Source organism: Diadema antillarum, unplaced genomic scaffold (assembly GCF_040938485.1).
Source record: "Diadema antillarum isolate AM-2024a unplaced genomic scaffold, OU_Dant_1.0 seq00000501_RagTag, whole genome shotgun sequence".
Lineage (NCBI taxonomy): Eukaryota > Metazoa > Echinodermata > Echinoidea > Diadematoida > Diadematidae > Diadema > Diadema antillarum.
Genome location: NW_027271458.1, coordinates 425,660 through 442,702, shown reverse-complemented (window position 1 = coordinate 442,702; position 17,043 = coordinate 425,660). Strand labels below are relative to the sequence as shown.

Sequence of the window (17,043 nt, the reverse complement as noted above, 5' to 3'; positions counted from 1 at the left end):
CTTTTATCTTCAGAAAACAATGTAAATGATCGAAGTAGGTCTATACTCGAAGGTATCAGAAAAGCAAAGATGAGGAGTGAGGTAGGGACAGGGTACATACTGGCAACTTGGTTAAGTCTGGCTCTGTTGACACAGTGATTCGCATTGAAGCATGTACTCGAAGACAGCATGGCGTCCGTGATCCTTCCGCTTTCCATACCGAGCTTGATGGGTTCGAAGCGTTGACCTGCGAGCACGACGGTGGAAAAAAAAAGATGATAATAATTACTATAATAACGATCAGACCACGACGACATTTCGCATTTCATGTCATAGTTATACGTACTTTAATTCCAAGAGCTTCACTGCTAAAATGCTACTGAATGAACTTTTCTTTTTTACGACTAAGATTAAAAACTGATCTATTTTGAGTTAAGGCATTCACCCTCGGCATATCAAATTTTAGTTTCACAAAATCAATAGATATTCCATGGTGACTAGAAGTTGTCACTCTGTGCATTCTTTTCTACGTTCTCCCTGTTTAGCTGAAGAGCGAAGTCCACTGTGAAATCTCGTTGACGTGAAATATCAGACATCATTCTCGCCAATAAGTGATGTGTCATGTGTAGAATAGATTCACTGTACATTTGCATGCGCTATTACCTATTACTAGGGAAGATTGAAAGTGCACGTATAATTCAGCAAGAATGTATAGGACCTCGTTGGTGTAATGTTTACTCCACACATTTCTTACTGGTTCACTTAATTATCTAGACATGTATACAGTCTAAAAACATCCGGGTCACAACTGAACCGGAAAGGGTCCATTGGGGACACACTCAGTTCCGAGTCAGAAGTGAAAAGGAATGGGGTCAGATATGACCCCAATTAGAGTCATGAATTGGGTAAGGGTGACCCCTTTCCAGGTCTTCATGACCAAATTTCAAGTCAATTTTTTTTACCACAACGGGGTGTGACCCCCAACGAACCTTTCTGGGTCAGTTTTGACCCGGATTTTTTTTTTTCGTGTATTATCTCTTACATGTATCTTTAAGTTGTACAGCAATCGTGTTCAGGAAAATGGGCAATGGAAATACATAGCAAGCTGTGCGTACAGCCAGCTGCTAGTTTCTAGAATTCTATAGATAATCATTTTTCATGTGACTTGCACTCCGCACGTTAACGATCTGAAGAACACTCATGTTTGAAAAAAAAAGCAATCTCACAAATTCTGAAATCCATCGGGTAAACATTTAGACTAACAAACAGATTCTAACGTGACCAACTGGTTACTTTACTATTATCTAAGAAGACTACTGCTCTAGTAACTGATAAATTGCCGAAGTAGATATAACCTGAGTGGGTGGAGCCAAAGGGAGAACTAGACAAAATAGTAATTAAACAAAGTGGATAATATTAAAATGAGCTAGAGTCAGACGAATATGTGCTTACATAATGTATTCATAGACCAAATGGCAATAGACTAAATGCAGTGGCGGATCCAAAGGGGGCGCAAGAGGCGCACGCCCCCCCCCTTGTTTATCGTTAAAAATAAAAGAAATGAAAAGAAACAAAAAATGAAATGAAACCCTGAAGTGGCGCCAGAAATATTAGTTGCGCCCCCCCCCCCCCCCCCCCCCCCCTTTACGGAATTCCTGGATCCGCCCCTGCAATGGATCTGGTAAGCAGACAAACTAGTAATGAGGCTAAGTGGCAAATGGACTATTTAAATTGTTACTAGACAAACTGTTTTTAGACGAAATGGGATCAGACCATGCTCGTCGAGATTAAACGGGTATTAGACGAAGGGGGAGAACACCAGATCATAAATTACCTGTGCGTATGTGTAGCTTAAACTGGTATGAAAGAAAGAAGTCTCTCAACTTTCAGAGTACCTATATGCATTTGCAATTATATAAAATCCTTTGCTAAATCCCCTGTGGTACAAATGTACGGTTTTCTTACAGTTTTATGAACTTTCCTTATACTCATTACCTCCGACAGGGCCCTTGCCAAGTAATTCAAACCGCATGCTGATGTGATTGTTCCACGTTGCTGGGAGAATGCGGATAAATCGGGCCAGAACCGATCTCGCAAAGCGGTTTGTTACCTTGGTGTTGCGGTCTGTGTTCGCTGTAAATGTCTAATAGAAAAGAAAAATGTGAAGCCGGTCATATTCATGCAATAACTTGATACTGAAATCATTCAAAACAATGAGTAGCGACACTTTGTTTGTTATTATAGTCTGTTCAACATTGGTAGGATACTTTCCGTCTCTCTCTCTCTCTCTCTCTCTCTCTCTCAGGTACACACGCGCACACACACACGGGCACACACAGAGACACACACAGACACAAACAAACACACGAAAACACCCATGTAGAGTATGAAGTGGTGGGCAGAGTGCAGAGTCACAAACAAGTTACACGTACTCATGCCAAATAGCAAATGTGTCGCGAGGATTGTATCTTAAGATCAAAATCCCCCCCCCCCCAACTATCAAACGAGACAGGAAAGAGAGGTAACATGTACAAGGCCAAAATCTTACCTTTGCATCTCCATTGCAGTCCAAGATAGGAGTGAAAGTATTTCCGTCCTCGCTGTAGGAAACTGTATAAGTCCTTACCCATTGTTCGTAATCCTGGCGACCCTGTGAGATGATGCCTGTTACCAAGTAAAACCTGTTCAGGTCCACTTGGATCCATTGGTTAACATTATTGACTCTGGCGGACCAGGCACCCGTCTTTCCACCACCTGTTGCACACACACACACACACACACACACAAAAAGAGCAAGGACACTTATTCAAATATATAAAAAAAGTAACAAATCAGAACAATACATAAGGAAAAAAAAACAGCAGATATCTCCCAAATCTATCGCCACAAAATGCACGGAAAACAAATCTTAGGGTTTCACGAATCCGGACTGCGAGTACAGCGACTTTCAAACATCAGATCAGGAAACAACGCCGGCTTATCAACAGAGACAAATGGAATCCAGCTGTTCATTTTGCTATTATTAAAGGGAGTGTACAGTTCTAGTCGAGGTGAGGATTTAGCTTTTAACATTTTGCAAGAAATTCAGAAACCACTTATGAGATGTCAAAGAGCATGCAATTCTAAGGGGAATCAAAAGTTTGTCTGATGAAAATCGGATTTGAAATGGCTGAGATATCCAAAAATAAGGTGAAACAAAGAGATCCTAATAAAAGGCGTGGCCTGTGGTCTTTTATTATTATCAATTTTTTGGACATCTCTGCCATTTGAAAACCAATTTTCATCAAATAAACGTTGAATCCTTTTTGAAATTACATGCTCTCTGATATTTCATAATAGGTTTCTCATTATTTCACTTAGGAATGTTCAAAACATGAATCCCCTCCTAAACCAGTACTGTACAGTCCCTTCAAGACACGATATCTTTAGTATACCTTTAGCGGCGTCGGTCATCTTTGAGTAGTTAATTCTCTACTAATAATACCGTTATTTTTTTTTTACATGACATAATCATTGTAGTTGCCCTTACTGCAATTCGTGATAAATTAGCTACCACAGTCATCACCATCATCATCAATGTTATCAACATTCTGAAAGTACTCTAGTCTTCATACATTATCACGTCGGTTCACTTGGTAACCGTGTTTTGAATCAAAGACGCGTTTCATGAGAGTTCATTTCTGATTATTACTCAAAGAAGTTTAAGCGTAAAACACTCTTATTTGTATATTGCACATCAAAATGGCACGTTTTTACATTTCTGGGCGTCCAATGCTTACATATTAACGGTTGATATGCCAGGGTGAATATTTCAAAATTGCACAAGGGGGGGGGGGGGGCAAAGAGAAGGAGCTTAGCGGGCGAGGTAGGGGTAAAAGGGGATGCTCCCTCCCATGTTACCGAAATGTTTTATATTTATGTTGGAAAATTGTGCAGTTTCATGTATAATTTTATTTTATTTTTTATTATTTTTTAAACTCTTAATGATATGAAATTCCTCCATCCCCGATCCGTCAGTGGAGATGGGTAGGGCTGAAATAAATAATGGGAGAATAATCATAAATTGAAAGGAAGACGTAAGTGAGGCTACCAGCAACAGTGTCCACACGAGCTCGTGCTGGTCCATGATTCGCGTTATATTCACTCGAAGCAGTGATGGCGCTGTCGGGAATTTCACCATCTGCCATACCCAGTGCTTTCTCAGGACCTTCGACCTCTGCAAGAATTTAATGGCAAAGGAGTTTAGACATACAGACGGAATATCGAAACTGTAGGCCCATAGTCACGAAGTGGTTCAAATTTAAACCATGAACTAAAATGTGCGTGAAATACACTGTAGGTGTGTCTATGACATGCATGGCATGCGCCTATTAACACCCGTATTTGTGTCCATACTTGGACGTCTGTTTCAGAATTTACAGTAGTTAGGAGAAAGGATAAAAATATTTTTTTTTCTAAAATCATTACAGAATCATACTAAACGAGGGCAATATCATAGCTGTTTCAAATCAAAATGTATAACTTGATACCCAAGGAAGCAGGACAAAAAAAGAAAAAAAAAGAAGAACCATAAATTCTACACAGGTGAAGCTGTCCACGGCCGTGAGGGGGATACGATATTATTGCCTGAACTAGAATTGTATTGCCCGAGTCGAAGACGAGGGCAATACAATTCTAGTTACGGCAATTAATGCCGTATCCCCCGAAAGCAGACAGTCCATACTTATTCATTTCAGGCATCTTGAGCAGCAAAATAAATCATTAATGTAAATTTCAATAATTTTCCCCTCGACGCCAGCTCCAGCTCTACACCACACAGTCACTGCGCGCTGCATCCCTATAGGCCTATACACAGCTCAGGTACGTGGCGCGCGTATAACTAATTCACACAGGCGCAGGCAAAGGGATTGTCCCCTATTTGTACGTGTTAACCTATGTCAATTTGCCCGCTGTCGCGAAACTTGGGTATGCTGCGTGCGTAGAAAACAGCAAGGCTCACACAGTAGTAGCGATCGTCGTTTACTTTTACGTGTTAACCTATGGGAATTTGCCCTTCGTCGCGAAACTACTCCGCGAGAGACTGCCATCAACAGCAAATTTTCCTCACTGAGAGCTCAAGTGCCCGGATGCTATATTCCCCTCTTTTCAAGACGCAAATCCCATTCGCGTTTGTACAAAGCGGGGAATATGGAAAATTTGCTCCTCAACTCCTTGCTGGCGCGTAAGACGAGGGGAATACAACTTTGAAGAACCACAGCTTAGATGCCTGATGATAAAACGTATGTTATAAAATGTAAAAATAAAATGTAATAAAAAGTATGTATATCATAATAGAATTATATATATATATATATATATATATATATATACATATATATACTATTTTAGAAAATTGTCTGGAATATCCCTTTCAAGTATAATCTTTCGATTGTTTTGTAAATGAGGTCTACTGATAACCTTTCATGTCTTCAATGGTCCAGAAATGGTAGCACTCAATACTTCGTCATACCGCTGTCGACAACAGCAACAAAAATAATCCGATAATCAATCTATTATGATTTGTCCTTGATTGGAGTATAATGAAAAGTATAAAATGTGCTTACTCGAATACGGTTCACCCAAGATCTCGAACCGCATGCTGATGTGACCAGACCAAGTCAGTGGTAGGAAACGAACAAATCTAGCAATGACTGGCTCTGCAAAGTCATTGGTTACCACCGTGTCACGATTTGAATTTCCTGTGAACGTCTGCAAGAATAAGTCATTACTGTGATTATAATAACTTGGCCGTTTTAAAATCAGATATCCATGTGCATTGTAGACACAAACAACAACAACAACAAATCAAAGATTGTCTGAAAAAATAAAATCAAGGAGAACAGCAGAAGAAAATAATCCCACACTTGTTTGGAGGACATTATTTGAATATAGGCTTAATGCGAGATATCAAAATACATGCAAGTGGTACCAAAATAAAACAGACATACGCATGCACATCAGGGCTGTAATGTATTAAACGTCAAGTTGCGTATTCCCGCAAGTAGAAACGAGGCGCATTGCTGCCCGAAACGTGCGATTTTCCTGCGTTTCTACATTCCCAATGACGGAATAAAACATCTAGTAGAATTTTTGCATTGAACACAATTACAATATTTTATGCAGATAATGTCTTGGTTGAAGTAACACTTAATGATAAGGGTTAATGATAACAAGACTTTATTCGCTCATTAAAATGACCCACCTACAGTCTCCCAATAAAATCAGAAAAAAAACCCCGACTGTTACTTTTCAGTAGTAGGCCTAGTGAAGTATTCCGTCTCACGTCTAACTAGAACCCATTGAAATGAACTATTCAATCATTTTCTCGCATGCAAAATTAAACAAAGCATATTTTCCTTTGACATGATTTAAAATCATCTTTATCCTGTGTGAATGCAATAAATAGTCACCTGGGACGTTATCTGTATGCCATTTAATGCCGAAGTCCAGGTTAGGCCGTCGAGACTGTACTGAACGGCAAAGCTCGTAACCCACTGATCGAGGCCGTTTCTTCCCTGAGTCTGCACCCCAGCGACGAGATGCAAGGTTCTCAGATCGACCTGGATGAACTGGTTCTGATCATTGGTCTTAGCACTCCAGGCCCCGGTGTATCCTCCCCCTTGACAACAGTTTCGGGAGAAAAAAAGAAGAAGAAAAAGATATGATACCCCTTTCCCGTGTGTGCCAGACGAGCCTTCCCGTATTTGAAATGGGGTTAGACATCGCGTATTCTAATTACCTTATCAGAACCATCACCACAGGAGTGACACCCTATCGCATGAGTTGACACGATAATTTAAATTATGGTAATAGTAGCGCATTAGATATTAGATATGAGCCTAACAATAACAGCAATTGCAATAGAAATCACAATGACAATGTCGGTGAAAATTAAGACACGGCTTTTTTTTTTTTTTTTTTTTTTTTTTTTTAGGTGGCAATTAAAGAGGAAATACATCTCCAAAATGAATAAACTCTGAAAGAAAGTCGCTATACCAAACATTCTAAAAAAATATATATATATCGGATAAGAAATGAGGAACCCTGCTGGAAAGCACACAGTGTCCGACATTGTGAAACAGAATATGGATCACAGTATGAAATCAGATTCTCTTCACAATGTTAAATTCGAGCATTTTAACAGTGTGAACACATTGTGAAGATTCACAGTGTGAAACAGAACATTATTATGTGAATACCTCATGAAAAACCACACCACACTGTGAAATATTCTTCACACTGTTAAATTCGAGCGTTTTCACATACTATGTACATGTAGTCGACAATGTGAACACACTTTTGGACACTGTGTTCTTTCCAGCATGGTTAAGACGTGACATTTTGACATTTCATGTAATTATCTTCTTTTATAGGAAAACATTTTTCTGATCAGTACTAATGAATGCTCAACTGAGTGTGATGATACATGGTGCCATGCACTCACAATTTTTCATGTATTTTATACATGAGATTCTGAAAATCGTTATTTTTAGCAAAGTACAGGGAAAAGCATATTCCCATACGAAATATATCAGACTTAACATTTTTCTTTTGGGTGGTTGAAAACACGTTTGATAGTTGTACAGCTAAATATCAATTTAAAAAAAATCGTCATAATTATGACATCAATAGACAGGAAATGTGACATCGTCGACTTGCTGATTTGAATATTCATAAAGCTGGTCAAGAACTGTATTCCGAATATGTTGAAAAATATTAGTATGTCATAACTTGTTTATATTTTGTCTAGTTTTTTGCCAGTTTTTTACTGCTCTGCAGAGGCTTTTTTCCTCTTTAAGAAATTGACAATTGACTTTTGGAGTGGATTTCTTCTTTATGAAGGTTTCAGCAGTGCCACAGCTTCTCGTCAACGTTTGAGAGGAGAGGGTTACATAGTAGCATGCAGGTAGCATGCAAATATTTCAAATCACAGAAGGATGAACGAAGCAAATTTCACTCGTTATCATTTTCCTTTGTATTTTTCTGATTCTCGAGCCACCTCAGAAATGGAGTGACGCAGGTTTCGAGTCTCTTAAAAAGGAAATTCCTCCCCCTCCCCCCCCCCCCCTCCCAAAAAAGAAATAATAATAAATGAATAAACTTCAAGAGGAAGAGAATAATATTCTCTACAGAATGATACACACATGACAAAAAATCAGATTAAAAAAAAAAATCATCTTTTATTTTTCGGAAAACATTTCTCGACCAGTACTTATAAGTCATCAAATCAGCACGTTGACAACGTCATACTCTCGGAATTCCTTTTTCATTTTTTACGCAAAAATGACAAAATCACACCCCAAATAAAAAAGAACAAATGTTAACTGTGATAAGTCTGGCTAGGGGAATCTTGTATTGGTTAGAAATAACTATTTTCTCCGAATTACATAATACGTAAATGAAAAATTGTGAGGTTACATCATTGGTTCGGTGTAAATATGGCAGAGGTAAAAATGGCAGGGGTAAAAATGGCAGAGGTAAAAATGGCAGAGGTAAAAATGGCAGGGGTAAAAATGGCAGGGGTAAAAATGGCAGAGGTAAAAATGGCAGAGGTAAAAATGGCAGAGGTAAAAATGGCAGGGGTACAAATGGTAGAGGTAGAAATGGCAGAGGTAAAAATGGCAGAGGTAAAAATGGCAGAGGTAAAAATGGCAGAGGTTAAAAATGGCAGAGGTAGAAATGGCAGAGGTAAAAATGGCAGAGGTAAAAATGGCAGAGGTAAAAATGGCAGGGGTAAAATTGGCAGAGGTAAAAATGGCAGGGGTACAAATGGCAGAGGTAAAAATGGCAGGGGTAAAAATGGCAGAGGTAGAAATGGAAGAGGTAAAAATGGCAGAGGTAAAAATGGCAGAGGTAAAAACGGCAGAGGCAATAATGGCAGAGGTAAAAATGGCAGAAGTACAATGTCAGAAGTATAATGAGAGCGATTTCGTGAGATATAAACGTATGAAGAGGTTTCGAATGATAGCCTAGCCAGAGCAAACTGTATTTATCGAATTTTCAATTCCAAATTGCAGGTTTGAAGAATATTGAATGAATTATGTTTTCTGGTTCTGGTTCTGGTTGGGTTCTGCGCAATCACTGCCTGAAGGCTGTTATCCCGCGCAGCCGGTGTGAACGGATTTATTTCTTAAAATTTTAAATTCTGAAGTGAGCTTTTTGACCAGCTCTTCCACATTGATTGCGTCAAGCATAATTTTGAAGTCCTTTAAGTTGGTAACACTTCTTATCTCTGGTGGTAGATTTAAAGAGATTAGAGCACTCTCAGCATTCTGGGTTTGATTCAAGTGCAGTGGCGTAATCTGTCTGTGTGCAGAGAAATAATAAACCAGCTAAGAGCCTAGTAGTCCTATGGTAAATTATTTTATTATTCAGTATTATCATTATTATTATCATTATTACAATTATTATTATTATTATTATTATTATTATTATTATTACCTATCATTATAAGGGGGTTCCAACAATGCTGCAAAGCCCTTAAACAGTTTAATCCTACGTTGTTTCGCCCAGTGAAGTTATCACACACCCACACACACACACACACACACACACACACACACACGAACCCACTTTTGGTATAAACATATACGCAGATACATACTCTCACATACACACTCTTACACAAACGAATTCCGCTCACGTCCAGGCTAGTATATTGTCATTATTTTTCATTTCTTGAACTGTTTAGTGTAAAGAAGTGAAGGAGACATAGTCGAAGCAAACCGCTAATTTTTCACCTGTTCAATATTATTTTCTCACATATAGGTTTCGTAGAAGCCTATTTATCTCACAAGGCCTGATCACGGCATAATGTAGAAGTAAAAATACAAAACGCAAAAAAACAAACTACAGCAGATGTATCGGCAGACATAAGTAAGCTCTTGCAAAATATCTTATTACATTGTTCAAGTATGATACGGCGCAAAAAAAAAAAAGCTTTTGCAAAATATTTTATTACATTGTTCAAGTATCACATGGCGCAAAAACAAAAATCTCGAAATTTCTCCTAGTGGTAACGGAAACCAAATGGAAACAGTAAAAGATCCGTGCCAATAATATCATTTTTCATACCTGCATGTCTGTTATCAAGCAATTTTATTTTCAGAAGTTTGCACGCTTTTAAAAATACTTATTAATATACTATAGGACCTACCAGATCTAAAGTGAGTTTGATATTTTACTGACAAGATACCTGTAGAGCTGTATAGTGGTTAATATGTCCATTTTCAGGTGTACCGACGCTCATCTTTTTACTGATATAATTGGATTGTTGACTGGCCGAGCGTTTTTCAAGTTACATGAGTGTCCCATATTTCTCCCCGTGTCCCATTTCTCCCCGGTCTCCCCAGTGCTTTATTTCAGGAGAAGAAGGCACGAAAAGCGCGTATTGCGAGAAAGGTGTCAGAAACATGAAGGAAAAAAATCTCTGTCACTTTTACCTCGTCCTCTCACATTTCAACGACTAAATTTTCATCAGTGGCATTTTTATCTCTAGCATTTTGACCACTGACATTTCGACCACTGACAACTTTACCTCTGACATTTTTACCACATAATCATTTACCTCTGCCATTTTTACCTCTGCCATTTCACCCCTGCCATTTTTACCTCTGCCATTTTTACCTCTGCCATTTTTACCCCTGCCATTTTTACCTCTGCCATTTTTACCCCTGCCATTTTTACCTCTGCCATTTTTACCCCTGCCATTTTTACCTCTGCCATTTTTGCCATTGCCATTTTTACCTCTGCCATTTCTACCTCTGCCATTTTTACCTCTGCCATTTTTACCTCTGCCATTTTTACCCCTGCCATTTTTACCTCTGCCATTTTTACCCCTGCCATTTTTACCTCTGCCATTTTTACCCCTGCCATTTTACCTCTGCCATTTTTACCCCTGCCATTTTTACCTCTGCCATTTTTACCCCTGCCATTTTTACATCTGCCATTTTTACCCCTGCCATTTTTACCTCTGCCATTTTTACCCCTGCCATTTTTACCTCTGCCATTTCTACCTCTGCCATTTTTACCTGGCACCACATCATTAATTCGCTCATTTGAATATTCATAAGGACTGGTCAAGAAATGGAATGTTTGAAAAAAAAATTCAAAGTGTCATAACAATATCTTCCTTATTTCTCTTCCAATTTTTCGTCACATTTGTATCGTTCTGCCCTGAAAAAAATTCTCTTTCTTGGAAGTTTATTTATTCTTGAGGTGGATTTCCTCTAAACTTATGTTATAGAAGCAAGACAATTTTTGACTGCAGCACGGCTTACCTTGTGGTTGATTCAGACGTGCACGATCCGTGCAATGATTGGCGGCCCAACAGCTTGATGCGGTGATCTGGGCATCGGTCAGACGACCATCTTCCATTCCGAGACGGGGGAATAATTGACCTGTTTTTTTTTTCACACCATAACAGAAGAACCATCTTTTATAGTCATCAAAAAAAAATCTGGAAAGATTCATGACATTATTTGACCTATGTTCGTGGTGCCAACAAAGGTTACCTGCATTACTCGGTAGTTTTTGCATTCTATAAATGCTTTATCTAGTCAAAATAACATAAAACAAGCATAAAAAAGTATTTATTCAGCCCCCACCCCCCTTTCAATTCATTAAGTGAACATAAAATCAAAGTACACTGTATATAATATGTGCATTGAAGAAATGCAGAAAATTTAGAACGCATCACCAAAGTTGGAAGAAAATCGGGCAATCTGTGTAAAAGTTATTTTCATTAAAGCTTCGGTGGTCTTCGACATGACTCCTCATACTTATCATTATCAATTGGTTTAGGTTCATGAACACATCGAATTAATATTTGCAATTAAAAAAAAATCGGCAATGAAACACATGCACACACAAAAAACAACAACAACTTAATGGCTTTTCGAAAAGCGACAAAATGACTTTATATCTAGACTTAGGTGTTAAACATGTACACATCATTATTTTAATAGTTAACAAACTTAACATAAATTAGACGCCTATGTCCGGGAGGTCCTACATATAGGGCTACATCTGTCCAAATCGTGTTTCCAACTTCTATTGCACCATAATTATAAAATAATAAGAATTTTGCATATGTAACCCTGCATAAAAAAAAAAAACAATAAAAAGTCTCCAGATATGGATTTTTACTTGAGGGCAGACTCTTAAAAGAGCAGACTCTAAACTTTAAAATTATCTATAACACAATGCAAATAATCTCCAAGCTCATTTAAATACTAGAAAGAAAGCATACACTCTGGCACTCTAGAAAAGTGTGAACTGAGAAAAGAGACTCTGAAGTACAGGGTCTATTCAGGAGCCTAATGTCTGCCAAGCCGTGCTAGCTGTGCAATGAAAGGGACAAAACACAGAAAGTAAATTACTGGAGCAACAACAATGACGGGATTATCAGATTAAGTTGAAATTGAGCATGTTCTATTAGCATATGCTGTCCATGATTAATTCAAACTTTCAAAATAGTAGATTGATTCTTTCAAAAGTTATTAGACTTAAAATTGAAAAGTGTGTAAATGATTTCAAGAAATGAAAATGGGACTCTAAGATATACCTGATCATTTTATTCTCCCCAAAAAATGGGTTGTAGAAAAACTGCTGAAAACACACTTTCCCTTTCATGTTATGATCCCAAATTGAAGAATAATGTAAAAAAAGGATAGCTCTTTCAGAAAATAGGAAAACTCAAGATTGACTTGGTTGACCAATTTCACCTTGTTTGAGTCCTCACTTAATATTAAATAAAATCAAGGGGTGCCACTTTTTTTTTCGTTCTGTGATGCACGGTCACATATGATAATGCAATGCAAAACTAAGTTCGGCTATATCTTTATAATTCCTTAGTGGCAAAAAGACGCATGAAAAATTTATGACAAAGCTTGACACTGTTTAAAAATAGTGTAAACAACACCGTGTAAGAACTTGAATAGAAATCTTCACATTTTCTGCCGTTATATTAAAAAAAAAGAGGCAATCACCCATTTTGATAAAACACATGCACACAAACATGCATTCCAGCACACATTCGTCGCTATGCTCATCTTTAAAGTGCTTACAGACTGTAACTCACCCCTTGCAAACGTCACAAGAAGAAGGATCCCCAAACCTTTCAGCACATCCATGGTAACTTCCTACCTGAAATTAAGAGGAGGGAAGCATTTCAAGATATTCGAAGTGTGTGGATATAGTCCTATTTGGTTTAATATTGCGAGAAAACACGCATACAAATATATCATTATTCATGTATATATACATAGAACGAAGGACACCATAGAGAAATGCATTAATTGCTAAAGCAAAACAATAAAATTAAATTGAATAAATACCAAATGGCAATTGATGCGTTTCTTTATCGTGTCATTCCTTCTGTTACTGTTACTGTCAATACGCGGAATGAAATTATGATAGCACAATTTCGAGCAAGACCAGGGAGGTGACAAGACTAAGTACGTTGTTGCATGTCTCAAACGTCGATGGGATGTATTTTCTCTCCCGGCTCTTCTCCTTACCTCTATGCTTGTCCGCTGAAGACTGGATCAAAATCGGCAAAAACAGTAATGTTTAACCATTGCCCATATCCCGTATAACACACAGGAGATGTCAAAGAGGCGTGGCAATAGTTTGAATTCTAATTTACATTTTCCTACTTTAACTATCTAGGCATCCCGGATCTTCCGCAGACAAACACTTCAGCAGTAGCTGCTGCAATTGAGTGGGTTTCCCATTCCTCACTTTACCTTGAGCTATATTTTTTCTACCAGTATTAATTTGTGTTGACACAGCCCTCACATGTGGGGATCACGCAAAACTTTACCAAAGTTTTTTTTCAAGAGAGTCACTAAAACTAGTACGAAGTACAATCTACTATTGAAGATGAGAAATATAAAAAGATATGATATCAAATTGACAAGAAGAGGAGTTACCAAAAATGATTCCATTCTATTGGTAGGGGGAAAAAAGAAGTGTGGTCAAAGGTGAACATAAAGGTACCGCCAGTTTGGATATCCGGGAAGGGAAGCTATCATAGCAAGAAATGTAGTGTAGTAAATTGTAGGAAAATGCAAAAAGTGTAATTTTTACGGTCCATTGCATTTTCCATTGCAATTAAAATATAGATCTTTGACCAACCTAATGGAACAGACTAATTGTAATAAGCTTGATGCTACTGAAATGTGATGCTTTACCGCAGAGCGGTAAAAATCACACAGAATTCATACAAGACATGACTGGACAGGGCTTTCCAGCTCTTTAGGGCTCACACCTGTAAATAAAATGGAATGTCCCAGACATCTTCACGAATTCTTACCAAAGATACCAAAATAAATGAAGAAAAAAATAATTAAAAATCATTAATGCAGTTTGGCATAAAACTGAATAGCTGCAGATATTGAGTATGAATTCCTCTACAAACTGCATTTTGGTTTGAAGATGAAAGCTTTTCTCATGGAATTTGAAGGGACTATATTCATTGGTGCGTGTACGGAAAATAGGTGATTTTTTTTAGTGACAAGAACTCGTAGTCTGGCTTTGCGGACCCTTGGACAGAGTTTGAGCCGAAGAACCTGCCTTGCAAATTTGATGGATGACAGGGTATAGCTCACTTATCCAGGTTAGTGAAGATGAAACACCTAATTTCTCCCAGCTATTTCTCATATTTTTTTTTTTGAAATTTGAATGTTAACACACGTCTCTATGGAGAATTATTTACCCGTGTGAGCCCTTTGTGTGCCACGTTCGAACGTCCGACTTAGTCGATTGCGTGCCAACTTCGCATATTCTGCTCAAACGCACCAATCCGCCCAATCCGTTCGACAAATCGCCAAATGCCGCGGTACAATTAAAGCGTTTCTCGCTCTTCCGTTCCTGTTACATATAGCTTGCATTTAATGTAGAGATTGATTATCAAAACGTGTTCTCTACTGGATTTGAGAGTAATTTCTAAGTTTCTGTCACTGTAATGTGTGCAAAAGTCATACCTCTGCAGCAATATAGCTGCTGGTCATGCGAAAGAAAAACAATCATAGCTTTTCACACAATAATACATCAAAGCAAAGCTTGGCATTTTCTCTACAACTTTACTCACTATTTGTCCAGATCAACAGAAATCTATAAAAGTTATATGGACTTGAAAAACAGAATGTTTTCTCAAAGCACGACTTCGTTTGTGTCTCAGAATAACGTGGCACAAAGGGGGTTTCCACCGTGGCACATGAAGAGCTAGAGAAGACTAATTCACGTATGCCAAATCATACGTAAAGGGATAGTATGCCAGAGCTCCCACTCTTTACAATCATCATGAGAATAACATTATGAAAAAAAAAAAAATCTATTGAAGGGTAAGTGAGAGACAAGGAAGACCAATAACATTGTTGACTGAAAACATGAAGAAAATAAGTTGTTTTTACAGGACTTAAAATTGTAATTTTGCTCTGCTGCGTCCAACAGGCAACAGAAAGGGGAAGCTGAATATAAAAGATTTACTAAATCTAAGCGTAACGTTTTAGGCATTGGATATACGTCTGCAATAGGCTAATCATCTGCTAATAGATAAAATATGTATCACAATTCAAAGTATGTGCGATTTTAAGATTGATGTACTGAAAAATACAGGTTAGTACAATGTTGATTGCTTTGTTAAGAATGTTATACTCCTCAGCAGCTTCGTATTCAATTCTTCATTCTTTATACGCCACGTTCGCATACAGTCGATGGCCTGCCAAGTTTACATAGATGTATTTCGCTCAAACGCACAAACCCGCCCAAAACGATCGATAAATCGCCAAATGTCACAGTGCAATGAAAGCTTTACTCGCGATTCCACTCCTCCCAGAGCTACTGCATCTTGCATTGTGCGTTGATTTGATATCAAGCGGTGTTAATTCGCTGTTGGATTTCTGAGTAAATTCAAAGTTCCTGTTACTGTTTTGTGTGCAGAAGTCATGCCTAAACAATGGTGCAGCTTCTTACTCATTTTAAGGCAATATAATCATTAAAGACAGTGACAGACTTGTCACAAGTATTTACTTGTCTGCTCATTACATATCCAGCATAACAAAAATCTGTACACAATTACATGCAGGTGAAAAGCTTGCGGAATGTTTTCCCGAAGCATGCCTGCGTTGCAGTCTCTGAATAATGTAGCACGCAGGAGGTTTACACCATGGCATATTAGGGTTACTAGTTACTCTATAGGAGGCAAACTGACACAACTGCAGTAACATTCAACATGGCATTCGATACTGCACCACGTGACGCCTTCATGCTTCTAAAGCTCTTGGTGTGGGCATTGGATTTGCCATACATTAGATTACATAAATTACAAAAAGAAAGAATGAAATTCTACTCTACCGGTAAAATCATGTAAATCATGTGATATGTGAAGCAAACATGTAGGGTCTGCCAATACTAAATTAGATACTGTCATAACATATTTAGTTCATCAAACCCCTATCTCCGTATTTGTACTGCGCCGATACCAGCAAAGCTGAGTAGGCTAACATCCAGAATTACCTATCAAATTATTTCTCTCAAAATGATTGGCAAAGACAGAGTATTTCCTCTTCCGAGATTTGATTCTGTGATTAGGCCTACTGGTGGCCAGTTTGCATTTATAATGACTTGATTTCTAGTTGTGCAGACTGTAGAAATAACACTTGCCAAAATCAACGTAATGATTTTTTTTTTTTTTTAAGGAGGGGGTAATATTTTTGTTCAAATCCTTACTCTGATAAAAATAGCAACCCTGTATCGCATCTGAAAATGTTTTTTTTTTCCCTTATCATACTTCTGTTCAGACTTTTAACCTCTTCCATATATCATGCATTTTGTGATATGAATCACACAATGATTACGGAGGTCAGCATCACTTGTCTAATCAATTCTTCCAATCATTTCTGTCCATCTAGAATAGATTTCTTCATTCCTTCACTCCTTTAAACGTTATCTGTTACTTTTCATTTGACTCGTATTTGAGATGTATTTAACAATAGTGATATGTGATCATATATCAATATT

At 37.9% G+C, this 17,043-nt stretch overlaps 1 protein-coding gene across 1 annotated transcript in view; it reads right to left on the bottom strand.

The window, feature by feature from the left end:
* The window catches only part of LOC139733873 (uncharacterized), a 28,746-nt gene extending 15,595 nt beyond the window's left edge, over nucleotides 1-13,151 (bottom strand). Inside the window, exons 1-8 of the mRNA XM_071644675.1 lie at nucleotides 13,100-13,151; nucleotides 11,298-11,417; nucleotides 6,429-6,637; nucleotides 5,583-5,727; nucleotides 4,070-4,195; nucleotides 2,528-2,733; nucleotides 1,975-2,122; nucleotides 101-226 (exon numbers count right to left, since the gene is read on the bottom strand). Of these exons, the coding sequence (XP_071500776.1) occupies nucleotides 101-226; nucleotides 1,975-2,122; nucleotides 2,528-2,733; nucleotides 4,070-4,195; nucleotides 5,583-5,727; nucleotides 6,429-6,637; nucleotides 11,298-11,417; nucleotides 13,100-13,151 (1,132 nt within the window). The remainder of the gene's footprint in view (nucleotides 1-100; nucleotides 227-1,974; nucleotides 2,123-2,527; nucleotides 2,734-4,069; nucleotides 4,196-5,582; nucleotides 5,728-6,428; nucleotides 6,638-11,297; nucleotides 11,418-13,099) is intronic.
* Between the last annotated feature and the right edge of the window lie 3,892 nt (nucleotides 13,152-17,043).